The following is a 19,677-nucleotide window of genomic DNA, read 5'->3' on the forward strand; positions in this document are numbered from 1 at the left end:
CTCCTGAGGGTCGTTCACGTTTAAAGCGCGTACATTGGCATTACTTCGTGAATTTGAACGTCTATTATTATTAGCCAGATCGTTACTACTACTAGGCTGATTGTTTCTATTAGTGCTATATCTGTCATTATTACCTCTATTAGAATTATTGTACCCGTAATTATTATTGTTGTAATTATTTCTATTTTTATTGTTGAATCTCGCGTTTGGATTGTTGTATCTATTATTGAAATTATTACCTCTATAATTTCCTCGAAAACTATTTTGCCAATTACCACGAGTACGGAATGCTAGTACTTGTCTCTCCTTTACCTCATTATTACGTTCGACTATCATTTTTGCAACTACGTCTTTTGAATCACTGAAGGTAGTTGAAGCCAGGATGGATTTGACCAATTCTGAACGAGTGTTCAACCTGCACACATTCACTGTTTGCTCTACGGCCATTTCATGTGCCTTGGCTTGTGTCATACCTTCAATAATCAAAGAACGTTCCAATGCGTCGGATAGTTCTTCAACGCGCTTAGCAAAGTCTGAGTAATTATTATTGATGACATGTAAAGACGCGATTTTACCAGAAACAACTTTCGAGTTGTCGGGTTTTATTCTATTTCTCAAGGCAGTCTTTATGTCATCGACTGAATTTATTACGGTTGGTAATGCTTCGCGTGCTTTTCCCTCAAGTTTGGATTTCAAAAATGCAATAAAAGTACTATTTAAATTTTCATCTGAGAAGATTTCAATTAATTTTATTTTGTCGATAAAAGATTCTAATGCCAGTGGATCGCCGCTGTAGTTGTCCCTAATAATTGAGGCGCAACTGGTAATGAACACCTTTTTCTGTTCTGAGGTTGCCATGATTGAAATATTGTTATTCGATTGTAAATCTGAAGAATTATTTGTTGAAGGCAAATTAGAAGAATTTGAAGTAGAGTGAGAATTGGAAAAGTCAGTTCCTGACTGAAAATTGGAAGTGCTAGTTAGTAGGTTGTCTGAATTATTAGACGAATTTGCTGAAGGCTGAGTGTTTATAATATTAGTTACTGAGTGAAAATTTGAAGTATTATTTTCTGCGATATCTGAGTCATTAAATCCTAAAAAATCTTCTTGACGAGCTAGTGAACACCTTCCTTTAGGGCTTGATTTATCGCTGGAATTGCCCTCAGAATCGGACATGTGTTTGAAACAGGGTAATTTTATTGAAAATTATTTTAAAAGAGAAAAAAAAATTTTGTAAATCAGGTAAATATTTTGTAAATATTATTTGAAAATCCGGTTAATATTTGTCGCGTGTATTTTATAAAATGGTAAGTCTGGTTAAGAAAATTATATAATTAGTTTTTTTTTGAAAAGAAAGGAACATCCGCACCGCTTCTAATAAAATTTCCAAAATGTTTCTAGAATTCCCATAGCAATCGAACAAAATGAATGAAAATATTTTATTGTTTCCAAGTTAAAATCAGTTTTTGTATATGAAGGCAAAAATTTCATTTCCTGGCATGTCAGAGGACGATTTTATTATAAAAATAATAAATTTTTGATTTAAAGAGGCTTAGAAACGGATTTGCTGTGATAAATTCAATATTATTTTAATTTTTCTCAAAACCATTTCGTAGGCGTTTCTAAATGATTTATAAACAAAAATTCACGGTTTTATAAGCTTAATGCAATTTCCATATTATTATAACCAATAAATTTCAAATATTTCCGAAAAGTAACTGATTTAAATATTGCCAAAACACTAAAGTTTCAAGTAAATTTGCAACGCAAATCAATAGCTGAATATTTGTATCGTTAGGGCATTTGAAATTTATTAGTAGGCACCTTAAAATATATAGTTGTTTATTGCTATGATCGGCCTTATGGCAAAACGCAAAACTCGAAATTTAAAATTTAGTTTACTTTGAATTATTATTCAAATTTTAATCAATGTTGGTAGAAATATATGTAAGAATAATTAGAAATAGAAATAAATGGTTACATACATACATTGACGGCAGTTACCCCTTCCTGCTGCCGTTCTGGTACTGCTTTTTCATGGTGCTGCACTGCTGCCAATATACCTTCCGCTGCTGCTTTTTTGTTGGAGATGCCTCTGTCGGCGTTTGCTATCCCGGATTTTTCTTTCTCTGCTGATAAAGTTGATTTCACGGCTTTAGCGCCGTTATTTATTCGCCGTTATATTAAATGGTTTCTGGCGTGATTATGTGCCGTTAACCATGCGATTGGCTTTAGCGCTTTTGTTAGCTGTACACACCAGCATATATGTATATGTATATAAGCCAAAACTGCCGTGGCTTTATTATATTTAAAAGTTTTACGAAAATTTGTTTGTAGATAATTTTTTTAAGTAGTTTGTATAAATTTCGTGATATTTATGACATATTTGCATTTTTTTTGCGTAGGGTTAAGTTTCCATGTATTTAGTTGAAAATGTCGAAATTTGTTAGGATTTAATATTAAGTAATGTAGTAAATTTTCGTAGTTTGAGTAGAAATTTTGATTTGTTTTCGCCAGTATTTCGAACTTGAACAATTTTTGTAATTTATTGATTTTATGCTTTTGTAGTAATTTTTTGAATTAGTTGAAAAAAATGTTTGAATTTAATGTGTGTATTTCGTAAAGATTTGTTTTGCAAATACTTAGCTTAAAATTGTTTGTGGTATTTTTTTGTTCAGAATTAATGGTGTTTACTAAATTTGTCCATACAGTTATGGTTCTTCACTTTGAAAAAAATTTGTGTTTAAAGAATTTTAGACTTTGAATTTTTATGTAATTTTTTCATTTCGTACTTTTTGTAGTTTTTCCTTCGTTTTAACATTTTTATATTTTTCTTTTATTTAAAACGACCCATGCACTATAGACTTTTGCCTTTTCACACTTATGCTGCTTCTTCCAGAATTTTGTCAAAATGGTCCAATAAAGGAGTCCAATGATGAGGCATATACCCACACATTTTGGGTTTCACTCTACGGCACTTCATAGTGTTTTTTTTTTTTTTTCAGCAAATTTATTACAATCTTCACGCATTTTACATATGTAAAATTTAGACTGTCCAATTTTTCCACTATATTACAATCTGCAGATTGTGTCACGGTCGCCATGTAAAGTGGCATTCTGATGCCACTTATTTTTGGGCATTTAGCCACACGCACACACACAAACCTTCTTTACTTTCTTCTTTAGTTTTTAAATTAGTAAACTTAGTTTGTTTTATTGTTCAATTACACTTTATTTAAAATTCTTATTTCCTAACAATTTCGTCTCTTGTTAAGTTTCACTTTCATTTTTAAAATGTATAATTTTTTATATTTTACACGCGCGGCTCAAGTGACGCGTTTGCCGGCTCATTTCAAACTCAAAACTGTAGCAAAATACTGACGCTTCAAAGCGGCCCTGCCGCTATGCCAAAAGTGCATAGCGGTAAAATCGCATGATGCAGTGGCGTGATAGAGTCGAGTAACGGAAGATTCAGCCAATCAGAATTCTCTCCGTCATTCGACTCTCTCACCCAGTAACACCAAGTGCATACATGCATGGTTGCATGTGGGGGTGATGCCAGCTATTTTAGTTTTCAGTTTTATTTTTAGTTTTTAGTTGGCTGGCACTACATGACGCTACATTTACAAAAAATCTATTTAAACCATTCGCCAGATCGGTTTCGTTTTCAACCAGTATGCCATCCAGTATCACCTTTTTTATCCCTTCGTTATCTTTAGTTTGGTTGACCGTTTGTTTGAGATATTTCCACATTTCTTTAGCATTATATTCATTCAAAATGAGTTTATTCTCCATATACTTTATTTTTTTCAATTTGACTAATTTTTTGTAAGACCTATTTATATTTTTATATTCATCCCACTCTCCAGTTTGTAACGCACGCGTGTACATATTGTATTTATATTTATTCATTTGTGCCAATTCTCTATCATACCATTTATTCATTAACTTGATATGCACTTCTTTCTCGTAGGTTAAACTTTCCATAGCCTGAATCATTATATTATTAATTAATTCGACTTTTACATCAATTGATAAGTTTATAGTAAAGTTGAAGTTAAATGATCTAAGGACGCTTATTAAAATATCACTATTATATTTGTCCCATGCTATGATTTTCTTGGTCAGTCTCATCTTGTATACTTTGGACGTTATAATATTAAATTTTATAGTTTCATGATCAGATATTTTGTATTCCTGCAAATTATTACAGAGAATTTCATCCGAGTTTGAAAATAATAGATCAATTTTCGATTCACTTGTATCTGTGATTCACGTATTAAATTCTATTTTTTGGCTCATCCCCATCACAGCAAATATCTCATTTAATTTAGTACTATATGTTGAAATGCAGTTCATGTTAATATTAAAATCACCGACTACTATATTATGGTTACTTTTTTCATATTTATCAATTAGAATTTCATTTAGGTATTCATCAAAAGCTGCATCACTAGTGCTCGGCGAGTGGTACAGAACTCCAATCTGCCACTTTTTATCAACCTTCTTCAGTTTTTTACAATGCACCAAACGTTTTCATTTATGTTATCATTATAGATTACTTTAACATCAATTGTACTATGTACATAAACTAACATACCCCCTGTGTGCCTACTATGGGAATCACATCTTATCATTTTATAGGTTACTATTTTTAATTCATTGTCTAGAATATCTTTGTTTGTACAAGTTTCAGAGCACAGTATAATGCCTGGTCTATGAACTTCCGCCAACACTTCCAACTCTGATTTGTCAGCTACTAGGCTATTTATGTTTAAATAGATGCATTTAAAGTCATTGTTGATGTCCTTTGTCGATCGTTTTTGGTACTTTGATACTCTACGTTGCATAACATTAGCATGGTCCAGGTGAGCCAGTGGCCTGATTGTTAGTTGCTAGTATCCTAGCCTTTGTTTTTTTACATTTAAGTGTTTTAAGTAGACAGGGCAATGTCTGCTATTGCAAGGGTGATTGGTATCAAGCCCTAGATTTAATTTCTCATTAGCCCTAATACAATTTATGCACATGTTTTTTGGTTGTTCCTTGCACTCCATGGGTTTATGTTTACCCACGCATTTGCTACAAACATCTTCATTTTTGCATTCACTAGCTTTATGGTTGTATCCTTTACATTTAAAACACATGGTTATATCAACACCATCGTATACTTTGCACCTTTCCCATCCTATATTCAGTTTATCTAATTTTAACGCTTCAGTGAATATTTCCACATCCACCTCAACTATTGCATTATAATAATTTTTGTGACTAACTTTAACATTATATTGCTTAATAATTTTTACTTCACCCTGTTCAAAGCATTTATTTTGTTTTCGTAGACATTCAGTTAATTCATCACCATTCTTTTCAAATTGCATACCTGTTATAAATAGTCTTGGTTTATATTCACGAGGTATCTTTATCTCATATTCATTGCTAATTTCTTTGTCCATTATTTCTTTTATTTTGTCTCTTTCATTTTCATCAACACTATCGATCACCATAATACCATTATTACCAGCTTTAATATATGTTATCTTTAGTTCCTTAGGATTAATTTTATTGTTTAAATCTTTCTTGGTTTTTTCACACGATTGTTTTACTTTCGGTTTAACAATAATAGGAGTACGTTTCTTTAATTCAGGCACTGTAGTAACTTTGCTTTTGTTTTCATCTTTTTTATTATTATTTTTCATTACTTCTGCATATGACAGCCCTTTTTCCTTATTATTACTACTAATTTTCTTTATTTCGTTGCATGCCTTTACCGATTATTTCAGTTTTATTTTTCACTTCTTCTATCATTTCATATAAGCTTTTTATCTCACCAATTTTTTTCTCAAACAGCTTTTGTGATCTTTCCATAGTTGCTACTCTTTGAGTATATCGACCCTCTACAGCTTCCAATAAAGCCTTTATTTCATTTTGGCTTTTCTTCATCACCTCTTCAAACTCATATTTATACTCATTTAATATTGTATTGTTTTTCTTCACACTCATTTGCATTTCTTGTAGCACCAAGTCTACATTCTGAATATATGTAACACATTCATCACACATAAATCGTGCCATAGGTTTTTCCTCAAACATTTTAACACAATATTTATCAACACCTGCACATGCAAGGCTTAAATGGTACACTTTATTACACACACCCTCGCATCGTATACCTGTCTCTCATCTTATAGAGTGATTGCATTTCGCGCACATACCCATTTTGCTTTTGCCTTATTTCGATTTACGTTTATTAGTATATGTATGTGTTTAAATTTGTTTATTAAATAAATTTATTTGAGTCTTTTTTCTCAAAGTTAACTCCTATTATATTAGGAATTCAATACCGTATTATTACATTATTTGTTACATTTTGTGAAGCGCGAACAAAACACTTTATTTTGCACAACTTTTTATTAATTTTTTAAAATGTTTTACCACAATTTTCCTGCTCGAAAAATGTGCAAAAGGTTTTCACGTCTGCTCACGTCAACTCACGCCAATATATAGCTTCTCCAACCCAATTGTCAACCTCACCTACCCATGGCGAATACTGTTTCATTAACAGCCGAGGCTCTGGCGACCCCGAACTCCTGATGGATCTAGGGGATAGGAGGGCGGGATAGCCTAGAAGGTTGTATGTGGTCATACCAAACCGTTCCCGAGATGGTCGGGCTAGTACCTTTTTGTGGCTTGTTCCGGAACGTACCTGATCTGCATCCGGCAAAGGACAATCCACATCGATAACACTCCACAAGACCTTCGGGTAGTGTCCTTATCGCTACAACAACTTGGACTTCTCCTCAAAAAATGCATAAGGAGTCCGAAGTCCGAGGGACACAATGGGAATAATCAATAAATCCTTATTAATACCTAGGTTTATTTTAGTGTAGTAAATAGTGGTTAAATACCATCCTAAAAGTTAACCATGGTTTCAAGTTATTTAAGCAATTAGTTTGGATCTGCTTTCTCATTTACAAGTGACTATTCTCATTTCCATATGACGCTTTCGAATTTTCAAGTGATACTTCCTTATTTATAATTGAGTAAGTCTTCTCAATTACCAATGACGCTTTCGCATTTTCTTTTCATGCTTTCTCATTTACAAGTAAGTGACTATTCTCATTTCCATATGACGTTTTCGCATTTACAATTGACTATTCGTATTTACAGCCGACGCTTTCGAAATTTCATCTGACACTTTCTAATTTTCAAATGACTCCTTCTCATTTACAAGTGACTATTCGCATTTACAATTGACTAATCTCATTTGCAAATGACGCTTTCGCAATTGCAATTCAATGTTCTCATTTACAACTGATTATTCTCATTTGCAAGTGACTATTCGCATTTCCATATGATGCTTTCTCATTTACAATTGTCTGTACTCATTTCCAAATGACGCTTTCGGACTTTCAATTCACTATTCTCATTTAAAACTGACTATTCTCAATTACAATTGACGCTTTCGAAAATTCATATACAGTTTTCTCATATATAAGAAACTATGCTCATATCGAAGTGTCACTTTCGCATTTACAATTGACTATTCTCATTTCCATATGACGGTTTCGCATTTATATCTGAGGCTTTCTCATTTACAACTGGAAATGGTGTAGATGTAGAAAATATTTACCTGTAAGAATTTTTTTACATCTTCGAATAAGTTTTGAAAAATTAACTCGCTCTTGTACATGTCGAACCATCCATATTTTGTTATCTTTGCAAGCAGTGTCACAAGTGCTTGCACTACAAAATGCTGCAAGCTGGGCCGATTGGCTAAATAATTCAACACATAGCTTCTACAAAGGAAACAAAAGGTCCTATATTTACATATAATAAGGGTTATTATAAATTACGATACCTGATATCTATACGCTGTTCTAAATTCAGTCCTTGTATTAATTTTGTCAGCGTGGTTGCAGCTAACAGCTGTGCGTAACTGGAATCAGCCCGTTCTAAGAGCATTTGACATTTGGGCAGAGCATCCTGGCTACTGACAAAAGCTACCAACGCCTTTTCAGCATCAGAACGAATCACTGAATCAGTGGCTTCATACAGTTGCTTACAAAGTATTTCTAGCTGGTGTATTTCCTGCGGTAAACATTAAAGTCACATATATATATACACAAATAAACGATACGATACACATATACATATCCAAAACGCAAACATAACCTTAAGTCAATCTGAGGTTGGAAAAACAAAAATACCACCTACTAAGCTTACGAAATATGTATGTAACCCCACAAAGCTTACCATTATTTTTTATAATTACAAATAAAAATGTTATCCCCTATGATGATTTCTAATTTGGTTTCCAACGATGAGGTCCACCGCTTGTCAACTTTATTTCAAAGCACAATTCTATTCGGCTTTAACTAACGAACCATTCGAAATTATCCTTCTACGACTAACTAAAGCTCTTGAATCAATGTCGTGTGGTTTATTATTAGAAATTTAAAAATATGCGGCGATTTTAGCAAATTTCTTTTAAAAATCGCAAATTTACGCTTCTCTGTATTTTTCTTGTTTTTCAACAGCGGCCATTGACAGCTAAAATGTGGTTGCCACACAAAAAATATAGCGTTGTCCTGAACATCCCGCCATTAGAGTGTCCAAAAATTTTAAAATCATGTTGCGAAAAAGTTACACCACTATTATGAATTTTCATACGATAGCCGATAAACGCTTGCTAGCGTATCGTAAAAAATCAGCTTTCATATTGCGATTTCCACACGCCCGATAAATGTACTATTGTGAATGACGGCAGAGTTTTGTTTACACATTTTTGTGAATCTATACGAAACAGATAGCAAAACAAAACGCAAATACTAACGATTCATTTGTCTTGTACGTAAAGTGGCAAAAGTTTTTAAAAGCTGTAACAAAGAGGATAAATATAATAAGAGCCGTCACTCGTTATTTTTTAGGCATTTACTCGATGTAAACTATGAGGGTAGTCGCTACTTTTTTTTTGGCGAGATGTTTATAAATGTCTTCTATACATTTGCATGGGGTACTTGTGTTTATTTTTCCGACTGTATTTTATTAATTATTTAATTCTCTTTCCAAAAAACACGATTGCATAAAGTGACAACACCGCATGGATAAAGGGAAGGCAATTCAAAAATGTCCCTCATAAAACAAAAGTAGCAACTACCTCACAGTTTACATCGAGTAAATGCCTAAAAAATAACGAGTGACGGCTCTTATTATATTTATCCTCTTTGGCTGTAATAATAAAATGTTTTTTGCAACCTCTGTTACCTTTTATATAAACTTAAATGAACAAATTGACGAAACTTGCATAGATGCCACAAAAAGAAAAAAATTGAGCGATGCTTCCAATCTTATTGAAATGAACTCTACACTGTAAGTACTTGATATACTAAAAGTAAAGAAAAAGTTGAATAAACAAAATTGATGTCAGAGTATGTCTTAACAGAGATAGAAGGCATTTTGCGCGCCCGTAAAAATAGGTCACCCATCCCAAATATTTTGAAGGTTTGTGCCACTTTAAGGCTTCTTGCCCAGGGTGTTGCAACAGAGTGTTGGGCTATAGTTAGATTCTTTTGGATTATGTAATAGATTTGTATTTACTTTTATTAAAATAGTTCCCAACGTATCGTGGAAAAATTTATCAACGATAGCTAGCGTAGAAAATTTAACAGATTATGCGATAGTTAGCGTATGGCAATACCACGATAAACGATAAACGCTAACGATCGGGTTTCACACGATAGAATTAATTTCATAATACGATAGAACAGATTGCAAGCGTTTACCATTTATCGTATGAGTTCATAATAGGGGTGTTAATTGGTTTATTTTCGAGACCTATTATCCCAACAAAGCCATTCAGGCCGTTTTCGATATCTTCGGTTAATGCTAACTGGCACTTCATTTGGCAGCTCACCGAATGGTTTATGCTAACGTCAACTGGAGATGGTGACGAACCAAGACCGCATCTTTTTTTTATTTTATTTTTTTTTGCGGGGAGGCTGAAAAATGCCTAATGCACCATAATTTCTGCCGTCGCAGCAACCGTGTGTCCGTAGACTAAAAAACAGCCCCGTTCTGGAACCGTCGCCCACCCCGGCACCACTTTCGCATTACTTTAGGGTGGCGTTCCATATTTCTCATTTTTTAAGAGCTTACTGTTTGTAACCGCCATGTCCACTCATTATCTGCGTGAGATGGTAGTTCAGTTCGCCGTGCTTCCGCTCATTCCATTGAGCTACGTTCCAAACTAGTGTGAAAGTCCAACGCCCTTTACTCGAGGCCTCCCACCGTTCTTGCCACTTAGCTATTGTTTGTGTCCTTGCTCTTTTCTTGTCTTCTTCAGATGGTCGCTCGATATTAGTGTTATACAGATCGGCCATTTCGCTTGCCAGTAAGTCCACTGGGATTTTCCGGGTTAGAACCAGGATCGCGTTGTCGGACACCGTCCGATAAGCACTTGCTATTCTTAAAGAAGCAAGTCGGTACGCTGCTAATATATATTTTTGATGGGTCTGTTTAGATCCATACCACGCTGGTGCTGCGTGTAGTATTATTGAGCTGGTTACTGTGGACAATAGCTGACGTATAGCTTCGCTCGGACCACCAATGTTAGGCATTATTCGCATAAGTGATCCATTAACTTTGGTAATTTTCTCCCCACCGCTCTGAAGTGCTCTTTGAAAGTTAACTTAGAGTCAATGTGCACTCCTAAGTATTTTAAGGAATCCTTTGAGGTAATTTGATGATCCCCGACAGTTAAGACTAACTCGTTCGCCGACCGTTTGGAGCTTACTAATACCACTTCCGTCTTTTGGCTAGCCAACTCCAGTCCTGTATTGGTCAGCCATTCCTTTATTCTTGCTACGGCGTCATTACATAATGCTTGAAGCAGGTCCAGTTTCTTGGCCACTACTACCACTGCAGTATCATCAGCATATCCCACAATTTGCGTGTTTTCTGGTAGATCAATCTTTAGCACCCCGTCATACATTACATTCCAAAGCGTTGGACCGAGAACAGATCCCTGTGGGACGCCTGCTGTGATTTTGTACTCTTTTGCTCCTTGATTCGTGTCAAAAAGAAGTAATCTGTCTTTAAGATAGCTACCTATAATTCTGCGTAAGTAAGCTGGAGTGCCGAAGCTTTACAGCGCTGCCCGTATCTGCATCAAGTTCGCAGTGCTAAAAGCATTCTTGATGTCCAACATAATCAGTGCACAGAACTTCCTTTTATTTTGGCCTCCAGAGATCGCTATGTATGCTAAGTATTGGTAATGCACTGAACATACCAAAAACTAAGAAGTGGAACGCTGCCAACAGAGTTGCATTGTGCTTTTGATTTCATTAGGCATTCGATTAGCTACTAATGAAATAATTATATATTCGAATTTTATAGGGAAGATTGAGCGGAATAAGCGTCTTAATGTAGAAAACTGCCTTTATTATTCAATAAGCCGTCTGTGTTAAAACAGTATAATCGTGGCTAAGTTGCCAAGTTTACGCCAAGTCAAGTCAAGTATATGCTAAGTATCAGTAATGGAGCCTTTACACCCCTATTATGAATTTTCATACGATAGTCGATAAACGCTTGCTAGCGTATCGTAAAAAATTAGCTTTCATATTGCGATTTCCATACGCCCGATAGATGTACTATTGTGAATGACAGCAGAGTTTTGTTTACAAATTTTTGTGAATCTATACGAAACAGATAGCAAAACAAAACGCAAATACTAACGATTCATTTGTCTTGTACGTAAAGTGGCAAAAGTTTTTAAAAGCTGTAATAATAAAATGTTTTTTGCAACCTCTGTTACCTTTTATATAAACTCAAATGAACAAATTGACGAAACTTGCATAGATTGCACAGAAAGAAGAAAATTGAGAGATGCTTCCAATCTTCTTGAAATGAACTCTACACTGTAAGTACTTGACATACTAAAAGTAAAAAAATTAATTAAACAAAATTGATGTCAGAGTATGTCTTAACAGAAATAGAAGGCAGTTTGCGCGCCCGTAAAAATCTATGGCATCTATGCAAATTTCGTCAATTTGTTCATTTGAGTTTATATAAAAGGTAACAGAGGTTGCATAAAACATTTTATTATTACTGCTTTTAAAAACTTTTACCACTTTCACGTACAAGACAAATGAACTGTTAGTATTTACGTTTTGTTTTGCTATCTGTTTCGTATAGATTCACAAAAATTTGTAAACAAAACTCTGCTGTCATTCACAATAGCACATCTATCGGGCGTATGGAAATCGCAATATGAAAGCTAATTTTTTACGATACGCTAGCAAGCGTTTATCGTCTATCGTATGAAAATTCATAATAGGGGTGCTAGTTTACAAATAAGGAGAATATTTTCATACCTAACTCCTAATCGTTTATTATTTAACTAGCTTTCCCATAAACATTTTTCGCTTCAAAAAACGGTAATTATGATAAAGGTTTAGAGCCGCGAATTTTTTTCATAAAAAAAGTTCCACCTCTGAAGTGTAATCTCTAATTGGAAGCACAAATTAAAAGAGAAATTTGAAAATTTGACAGAAAATAATCTAGTTCCTAGTATGTCCGTATCTACAATAACTCGTCGTAAAAATATGTGAATAAAAGTAGTTTTAGACGTTAACATATGTCCCTTCTTTAGGAACTGGATTTTTAGCTATCAAATCTGTCGCTCGGACATATTGTTTGCATGAAAAATTATCAGCATTAGTGCCTATGTAAAGGTGGTCTTATGCGGCAGTTACCACGAACGTACATAGAAAAAACGTGTCAGCTGACACGACCTATCTTATGAATGTGCAATGTAAACGAAAAATCACCGACGTGCAACGCCCGCACGTACGTAGCCCGGAACGTAGAAATCAAAACAATTTTGATTTTTTCCGTAAGAACGTGTCAGCTGATCGCTCTCTCACTGGACAAAGTTGCCTAGTAAACTTTTGTGCGCTAATTTTTGGCCGTTTGAAGTTTTATGCAAAAACACCTAATTAAAGTTTGAAAAATTGTGAAAATAATTCGAAATAATTATGTAAAAGTGGAGATTATAAATATGTTATCTATTTATATTTATTTAATATTAATTCCAGCCTTTTACAACATCAAAAATTAAATTGGAAAAAATTGATGTTTCCGTAAGCATGCATGCAAAATGGTCAATGGCAACAGTGCTTATCTGTAAACAATGCACACACAAATATGTTATGTACATGTACACAGACGCACACATTGATTTTCACGGGCTTGAGGGTTAGGTCAAATGTGTTTCGTACGACAAACGTCCGTACGTACGGCACACGTCGGTGGGTAATTGCCGCTTAAGACAACGTTGACACATGCCTTAAGGGTCCATTACTGACACTTAGCATATACTTGACTTGACTTGAGAACTGTCGCTTACAGTTCTGTTAAATCAACATTGCATGTTACTGATTAATCAAAACTTAGCAACACTTGACTTAGAAGTCTGTTGAATTTTGATTTTCTATTTAAGTTCTAAGTGATGTTTACATTTTGAGATGCCATTTGTTTGTTTCCATTTCATTTTGACATTTTGTCATACAAATTGACATATATTGATTATGATGCCAGATTGTATGAGCTAAGTGGAGTATAATCGTGGCTAAAGCGGCAATTACCCACCGATGTGTGTCGTACGTACGGAGGTTTGTCGTACGAAACACGTTTGACCAAACTCTCAAGCCCGTAGGAATCAATGTGTGCGTCTGTGTACCTGTACATAACATATTTGTGTGTTTATTGTTTACAGATAAGCACTGGTGCCATTGACCATTTTGCATGCATGCTTATAGGGCGGATTAATGGTGACTTATAACCATAAAGCCATAACCAGATAAAATAGCTGATCACACCTACCTTATGCAAATCAATGTAATCGAGTTAGCGTTAAGCGCCAAATACACGACACGAACATTTCCGCGAACATTCCCGTTATGTCATGTTTCTGCGACCTTTTCTGTCGTGTATGGTGGTATTTGCCAGTTCGCGCAAATGTTCGCCAAAAACCAAAATATTTTAATTTTTGGCGAACATTTGCGCGAACTGTTCGTGCGTGTATGGCGAAATAGCTCATCATCGTAGTAATTTCTGAACGGAACAGAAGTGCGCGGAAAAGTAAAATGGACAATAAAAAATTTCTGAGTGAATTTATTGAAATGTATAAACCTTTGCCATCATTGTGGCAAGTAAAAAGCAAAGATTATTGTAATAGAATGCCACAGCGAGCAATATTGCTGCAGCACAATTGTTCTCCGTATTCATCGCTGTCTGAAAGAGAACTAATGTTCGGCCAAAAGTTCGTATGGTGTATGGCCAAAGCTGCGAACAAGATTGCGGAATGTACGCGGAAATGTTCGTGTCGTGTATTTGGCGCTTTATGGTATGGTACGATTAATCGATTACATTGATCTCCATAAGGTAGGTGTGATCAGCTGTTTTATCTGGTTATGGCTTTATGGTTATAAGTCACCATAAATTCGCCCTTATGGAAACATCAACTTTTTCCAATTTAATTTTTGATGTTTTAAAAGGCTGGCATTAATATTAAATAAATATAAATAGATGACATATTTATAATCTGCACTTTTGCATAATTATTTCGAATTATTTTCACAATTTTTCAAACTTTAATTAGGTGTTTAGCATAAAACTGCAAACGGCCAAAAATTAGCGCACAAAAGTTTACTAGGCAACTCTGTCTATTGAGAGAGCGATCAGCTGACACGTTCTTATGGATAAAATCAAAATTGCTTTGATTTCTACGTTCCGGGCTACGTTTGTACGTCTGTGAGTTTTCGTTTACATTGCACACTCATAAGATAGGTCGTGTCAGCTGACACGTTTTTGGTACGTACGTTCGTGAGTAACTGCCGCATAAGTTGCCAAGTTTACGCCAAGTCAAGTCAAGTCTATGCTAAGTATCAGTAATGGGTCCTTTAATCTACGCTAAATCCTCAACAACGCATTTACATTAGTTCCATTCCTGGGAACCGTAATACTTTCTGTCAGATTTTGCTGTTTCTGTTTTATTTTGTGCTTCCATGTGGAGATTATCCTCTAGAGGTGGAACTTTTTCTATGAAAATAAATCCGATTCTTTATAAAATTTTCTAGGGGAAAATATATTTGGGAAATCTAGTTATATAATTAACGATTAGGAGTGAAGAACGAATATGAAGATAATCCCGTAAACTATGTCTTAGTTTCCACATAACTACTATACATTTTTTTCGCTGCATTCGCTCAACGTTTTTATTCGTCTTTCTTACAGTCATTTTATCGTGATGATTTTGAATACAATTTTTCATCATCAAAATCAAAAGGAAACTATAATTTATTTAATAATTTGGGAAAAATTTAAACAACGTGACATCAGGACGGACAAGGCGACAGCTGTTTCGATTATACCTTGTAAAAAATTGCTGCAAATAAATGTTTTCATACATTTAAAAAAAAAGCAATATGGGCAATCCCCGATTATTAAAAATCATACAAACAGAAAATTGGTTAATTCGTTGTAGTTCTATAAATAGAACGAAAACAGCAACAAAACCAAAGTTTCTTTGAAAACCGCCGTATCAAGCATAGCTTTAACACATAATTCCATACGAAGTATGCAATGTGTAAAAGATTAAAATATGCAAAAAGAAGGCAATTGGGAAAGACTTCACAACAGGCATGACGTAGCTGAATGCGTTTACAACCATTTCAACTATCGTAGGGGTGCGAGTTCGACTCCCACTCCCGGGAGAAAAGGCTTTGAAGAGATTTACAAGGTATAATCGAAACAGCTGTCGCCTTGTCCGTCCTGATGTCACGTTGTTTAAATTTTTCCCAAATTATTAAATAAATTATAAAAATTAAAAAATTGCTTCAAATAAATGTTTTTATACATTTAAAAAAAAAAGCAATATGGGCAATCCCCGATTATTAAAAATCATACAAACAGACAAAATTGGTTAATTCGTTGTAGTTCTATAAATAGAACGAAAACAGCAACAAAACCAAAGTTTCTTTGAAAACCGCCGTACCAAGCATAGCTTTAACACATAATTGCATACGAAGTATGCTATGTGTAAAAGATTAAAATATGCAAAAAGAAGGCAATTGGGAAAGACTTCACAACAGGCATGACGTAGCTGAATGCGTTTACAACCATTTCAACTATCGTAGGGGTGCGAGTTCGACTCCCACTCCCGGGAGAAAAGGCTTTGAAGAGATTTACAAGGTATAATCGAAACAGCTGTCGCCTTGTCCGTCCTGATGTCACGTTGTTTAAATTTTTCCCAAATTATTAAATAAATTATAAAAATTAAAAAATTGCTTCAAATAAATGTTTTCATACATTTAAAAGAAAAGCAATATGGGCAATCCCCGATTATTAAAAATCATACAAACAGACAAAATTGGTTAATTCGTTGTAGTTCTATAAATAGAACGAAAACAGCAACAAAACCAAAGTTTCTTTGAAAACCGCCGTATCAAGCATAGCTTTAACACATAATTCCATACGAAGTATGCAATGTGTAAAAGATTAAAATATGCAAAAAGAAGGCAATTGGGAAAGACTTCACAACAGGCATGACGTAGCTGAATGCGTTTACAACCATTTCAACTATCGTAGGGGTGCGAGTTCGACTCCCACTCCCGGGAGAAAAGGCTTTGAAGAGATTTACAAGGTATAATCGAAACAGCTGTCGCCTTGTCCGTCCTGATGTCACGTTGTTTAAATTTTTCCCAAATTATTAAATAAATTATAAAAATTAAAAAATTGCTTCAAATAAATGTTTTCATACATTTAAAAGAAAAGCAATATGGGCAATCCCCGATTATTAAAAATCATACAAACAGACAAAATTGGTTAATTCGTTGTAGTTCTATAAATAGAACGAAAACAGCAACAAAACCAAAGTTTCTTTGAAAACCGCCGTATCAAGCATAGCTTTAACACATAATTCCATACGAAGTATGCAATGTGTAAAAGATTAAAATATGCAAAAAGAAGGCAATTGGGAAAGACTTCACAACAGGCATGACGTAGCTGAATGCGTTTACAACCATTTCAACTATCGTAGGGGTGCGAGTTCGACTCCCACTCCCGGGAGAAAAGGCTTTGAAGAGATTTACAAGGTATAATCGAAACAGCTGTCGCCTTGTCCGTCCTGATGTCACGTTGTTTAAATTTTTCCCAAATTATTAAATAAATTATAAAAATTAAAAAATTGCTTCAAATAAATGTTTTCATACATTTAAAAAAAAAAAGCAATATGGGCAATCCCCGATTATTAAAAATCATGGAAACTATAATATGCAAAAATGTACCAGTGTAAGAATAAATATTGAAGAGAAAAGGTTTTGTGAAAAGAAAGAAGGCAGCACAAAGCAACTTAAACAAGTAACGAGTTTCAACAACAAAAATATTCGTGCTTAAACAGCGACGTAGTGTTCGATGAAAGCGCCCTTTGTCAGGCCCTTTAAAATATCGATAATGCTTGTAATTTTAAACTTTCGATAATAAATAAAAAGAAAATTTTATTCCAGCTCTAACCGCCGGCTGCCGCTATTTATGTCAATCATTCTTGGTAAACATATTTTTTGCCATTTATTATGGCTAAAAAACATATCTAGTTGTCAGTGGATTTGGTACACATGAACGATAGCAAGTTCTATATGTGAAACAGGCAGAGGCTAATCGCCGTTTACAAACATGTCGTATTACTATTATAACTATGACGATGATGATGAACAAATAGATGTGGATGCAGATTACGATGCCATATTTGAGGAGAATCAACCAATTTTTGAGTGGGAAAGCTTATATGAAACCTGCATATTACCATCAACACTGCAAATTTCCTGGTACATAAGCGTTTTGCTTGGTTGGAGCTTAATTGGCCATATAGGAATAACAATATGTTCGCGATTGAAAACGAAAGGCGACTGGCTAATACACACAATCTCTATTCTAACAGGATATGGTGTGCTTATCATGACAGTGGGGAAGAAATCATATATTGTTGTAGGTATTACTGTTGTTTCTTTCATAATTTTGCATTTAATATATCAGTTTGAGGTTTGTAAAAGAAACATTGGATTTATAATGCTTTTATTTATACTATCAACACATTTAAGTTATGAGCTTATATGGAAAAGGCAGATGGCTTGGGAGGTTATTCAGGGACCAATTATGATAACTAACATGAAAACTATTTCAATAGCCTTCGAAATGGAAGAGTCGACTTTAATGAATCGACATGTTCGCGTATTTCCCTCTGTATTTTCCTTTTTTGGGTATATTTTTATGCCAACAAATTTGATAATTGGCCCTTGGGTTCCTTATAGCACCTATTTGTATAGCATACGTACAGATCCATTACGACGATTGTGTAGGCGCTGGATAATGTGGTGCTTCTTGTGTAGTATAATTTCCTTAAGTTTTCTCAATTTATCAAATTGCATTGTGCCGCTGGTTTTTACAGAGAGATCGCCTATTTGGTTAAGAATATTTCGTGATGCACTCTCTGTACGCTGTAGTCATTACTTCGTTAGCTTCCTGTCGCAAGCGTCAATAGCCATAGGTGGTATTACACTAAGCAAATATGAAAATCCCAATGCGTACCTAGGTTACATGATAACACAGCCACTACAAATCGAATTTCCACGATCTTTGAGCACGGTGGTGCGGACATGGAACTTACCAACTCATTGCTTCTTGAAAGAATATATATTTCGTAGAGTTTACCGCCGCTTTGGTAGCCATTTGATAGCAATTTTCGCCACATATTTAGTTTCCTCCCTTTTGCATGGAGAATATTTAAAAATTTATTTAGTTTTACTATCATTGGCAAGTTTTGCTTATGTGGAATATAAACTTCGGGACAAGGTAGCAAACGCATTTAACGCCTGTGTCAGCGCAAATATGTGTCGAAAGCCATGTCGTTTTAAATTTTGCCCTAGTCACGGCTGGCTCAGCGATGGAGCAATTTTGGTAATCTTAACAAATGTTTTATTTTCCTTACTTACCATATTCCATTTGGCCTACCTCGGCGCAATTATGACTGAGGCGACGGTAGAAGACGAACCGGAAAGTATAGGTTTCTTTGACGATTTAAATTTATGGTCGTCAGTTAGTTACGTAAATCATTGGACTGCGCTATTTACTTTCTTTTTATATTTAGTAAGTTAAGTCCTTAAAATTTGTAAAGAAAAAATAGCTCTATAAACATAAATACATAGCTACAAAAACAAAAGTATTTTTGTTTTTAATTTATATCTAGTTTAGTTTTGTATCATTTTAGCAGTTGGCCCTACTTTATCGCTACAACAAGAACTAGCTCACAAATAAAAAGGTAGGAAATAGGGCAGATTTATTTGCGGCACATTTATCGATATCTTGGGAAGAAGAGTTGGACAGTCCAAACAGCCACGATTAGGTTGTTGTTGTTACAGCGATAAGGACACTCCCCGAAGGCCTTGGGGAGTGTTATCGATGTTGATGGTCCTTTGCCGGCTGCATATCCGGTACGTTCCGGTACCAAGCCCGACCATCCCCTGCGAGGACAGGCACCTTGTAGTGGCACCTTAGCTATGCTAAGAGCGGCGGTAACAACAAACGCCGAAGAGAGAAACAGGGCGAGAGACCTTACTCCCTGAG

General features: G+C 34.8%; 3 protein-coding genes across 5 annotated transcripts in view; 1 reads left to right on the forward strand and 2 right to left on the reverse strand.

The window, feature by feature from the left end:
* Ranbp16 (Ran-binding protein 16) overlaps positions 1 to 8,564 on the reverse strand; it is a 117,612-nt gene extending 109,048 nt beyond the window's left edge. The window contains exons 1-3 of one of the 3 annotated variants that reach the window (XM_067786167.1): positions 8,254 to 8,564; positions 7,859 to 8,088; positions 7,631 to 7,796 (exon numbers count right to left, since the gene is read on the reverse strand). In XM_067786167.1, the coding sequence (XP_067642268.1) occupies positions 7,631 to 7,796; positions 7,859 to 8,088; positions 8,254 to 8,256 (399 nt within the window). In that variant the 5' untranslated portion in view covers positions 8,257 to 8,564. Of the gene's footprint in view, positions 1 to 1,985; positions 2,129 to 7,630; positions 7,797 to 7,858; positions 8,089 to 8,253 lie in introns of those variants that run through there. The other 2 variants (XM_067786168.1, XM_067786169.1) reach the window with 2 other exon arrangements.
* LOC137251492 (uncharacterized) lies at positions 4,166 to 6,629 on the reverse strand. The gene is made up of 2 exons (XM_067786170.1): positions 5,381 to 6,629; positions 4,166 to 4,197 (listed from the first exon to the last, which is right to left on the reverse strand). The coding sequence occupies exons 1-2, from the start codon at positions 5,694 to 5,696 to the stop codon at positions 4,181 to 4,183; spliced, it is 333 nt and encodes a 110-aa protein (XP_067642271.1). The 5' UTR covers positions 5,697 to 6,629; the 3' UTR covers positions 4,166 to 4,180.
* An 8,761-nt stretch (positions 8,565 to 17,325) lies between the features above and the next one.
* por (Protein-serine O-palmitoleoyltransferase por) lies at positions 17,326 to 19,265 on the forward strand. The gene has a single exon (XM_067781177.1). The coding sequence runs from the start codon at positions 17,731 to 17,733 to the stop codon at positions 19,207 to 19,209; it is 1,479 nt and encodes a 492-aa protein (XP_067637278.1). The 5' UTR covers positions 17,326 to 17,730; the 3' UTR covers positions 19,210 to 19,265.
* The last annotated feature ends 412 nt before the right edge of the window (positions 19,266 to 19,677 follow it).

Source organism: Eurosta solidaginis, chromosome 4, assembly GCF_040869045.1.
Source record: "Eurosta solidaginis isolate ZX-2024a chromosome 4, ASM4086904v1, whole genome shotgun sequence".
Lineage (NCBI taxonomy): Eukaryota > Metazoa > Arthropoda > Insecta > Diptera > Tephritidae > Eurosta > Eurosta solidaginis.

Bases quoted from the DNA above. Each gene is read 5' to 3' on its own strand.
- por (XM_067781177.1), top strand. From the start codon at position 17,731: ATGTCGTATTACTATTATAACTATGACGATGATGATGAACAAATAGAT.
- LOC137251492 (XM_067786170.1), bottom strand. From the start codon at position 5,696: ATGAAAAATAATAATAAAAAAGATGAAAACAAAAGCAAAGTTACTACA.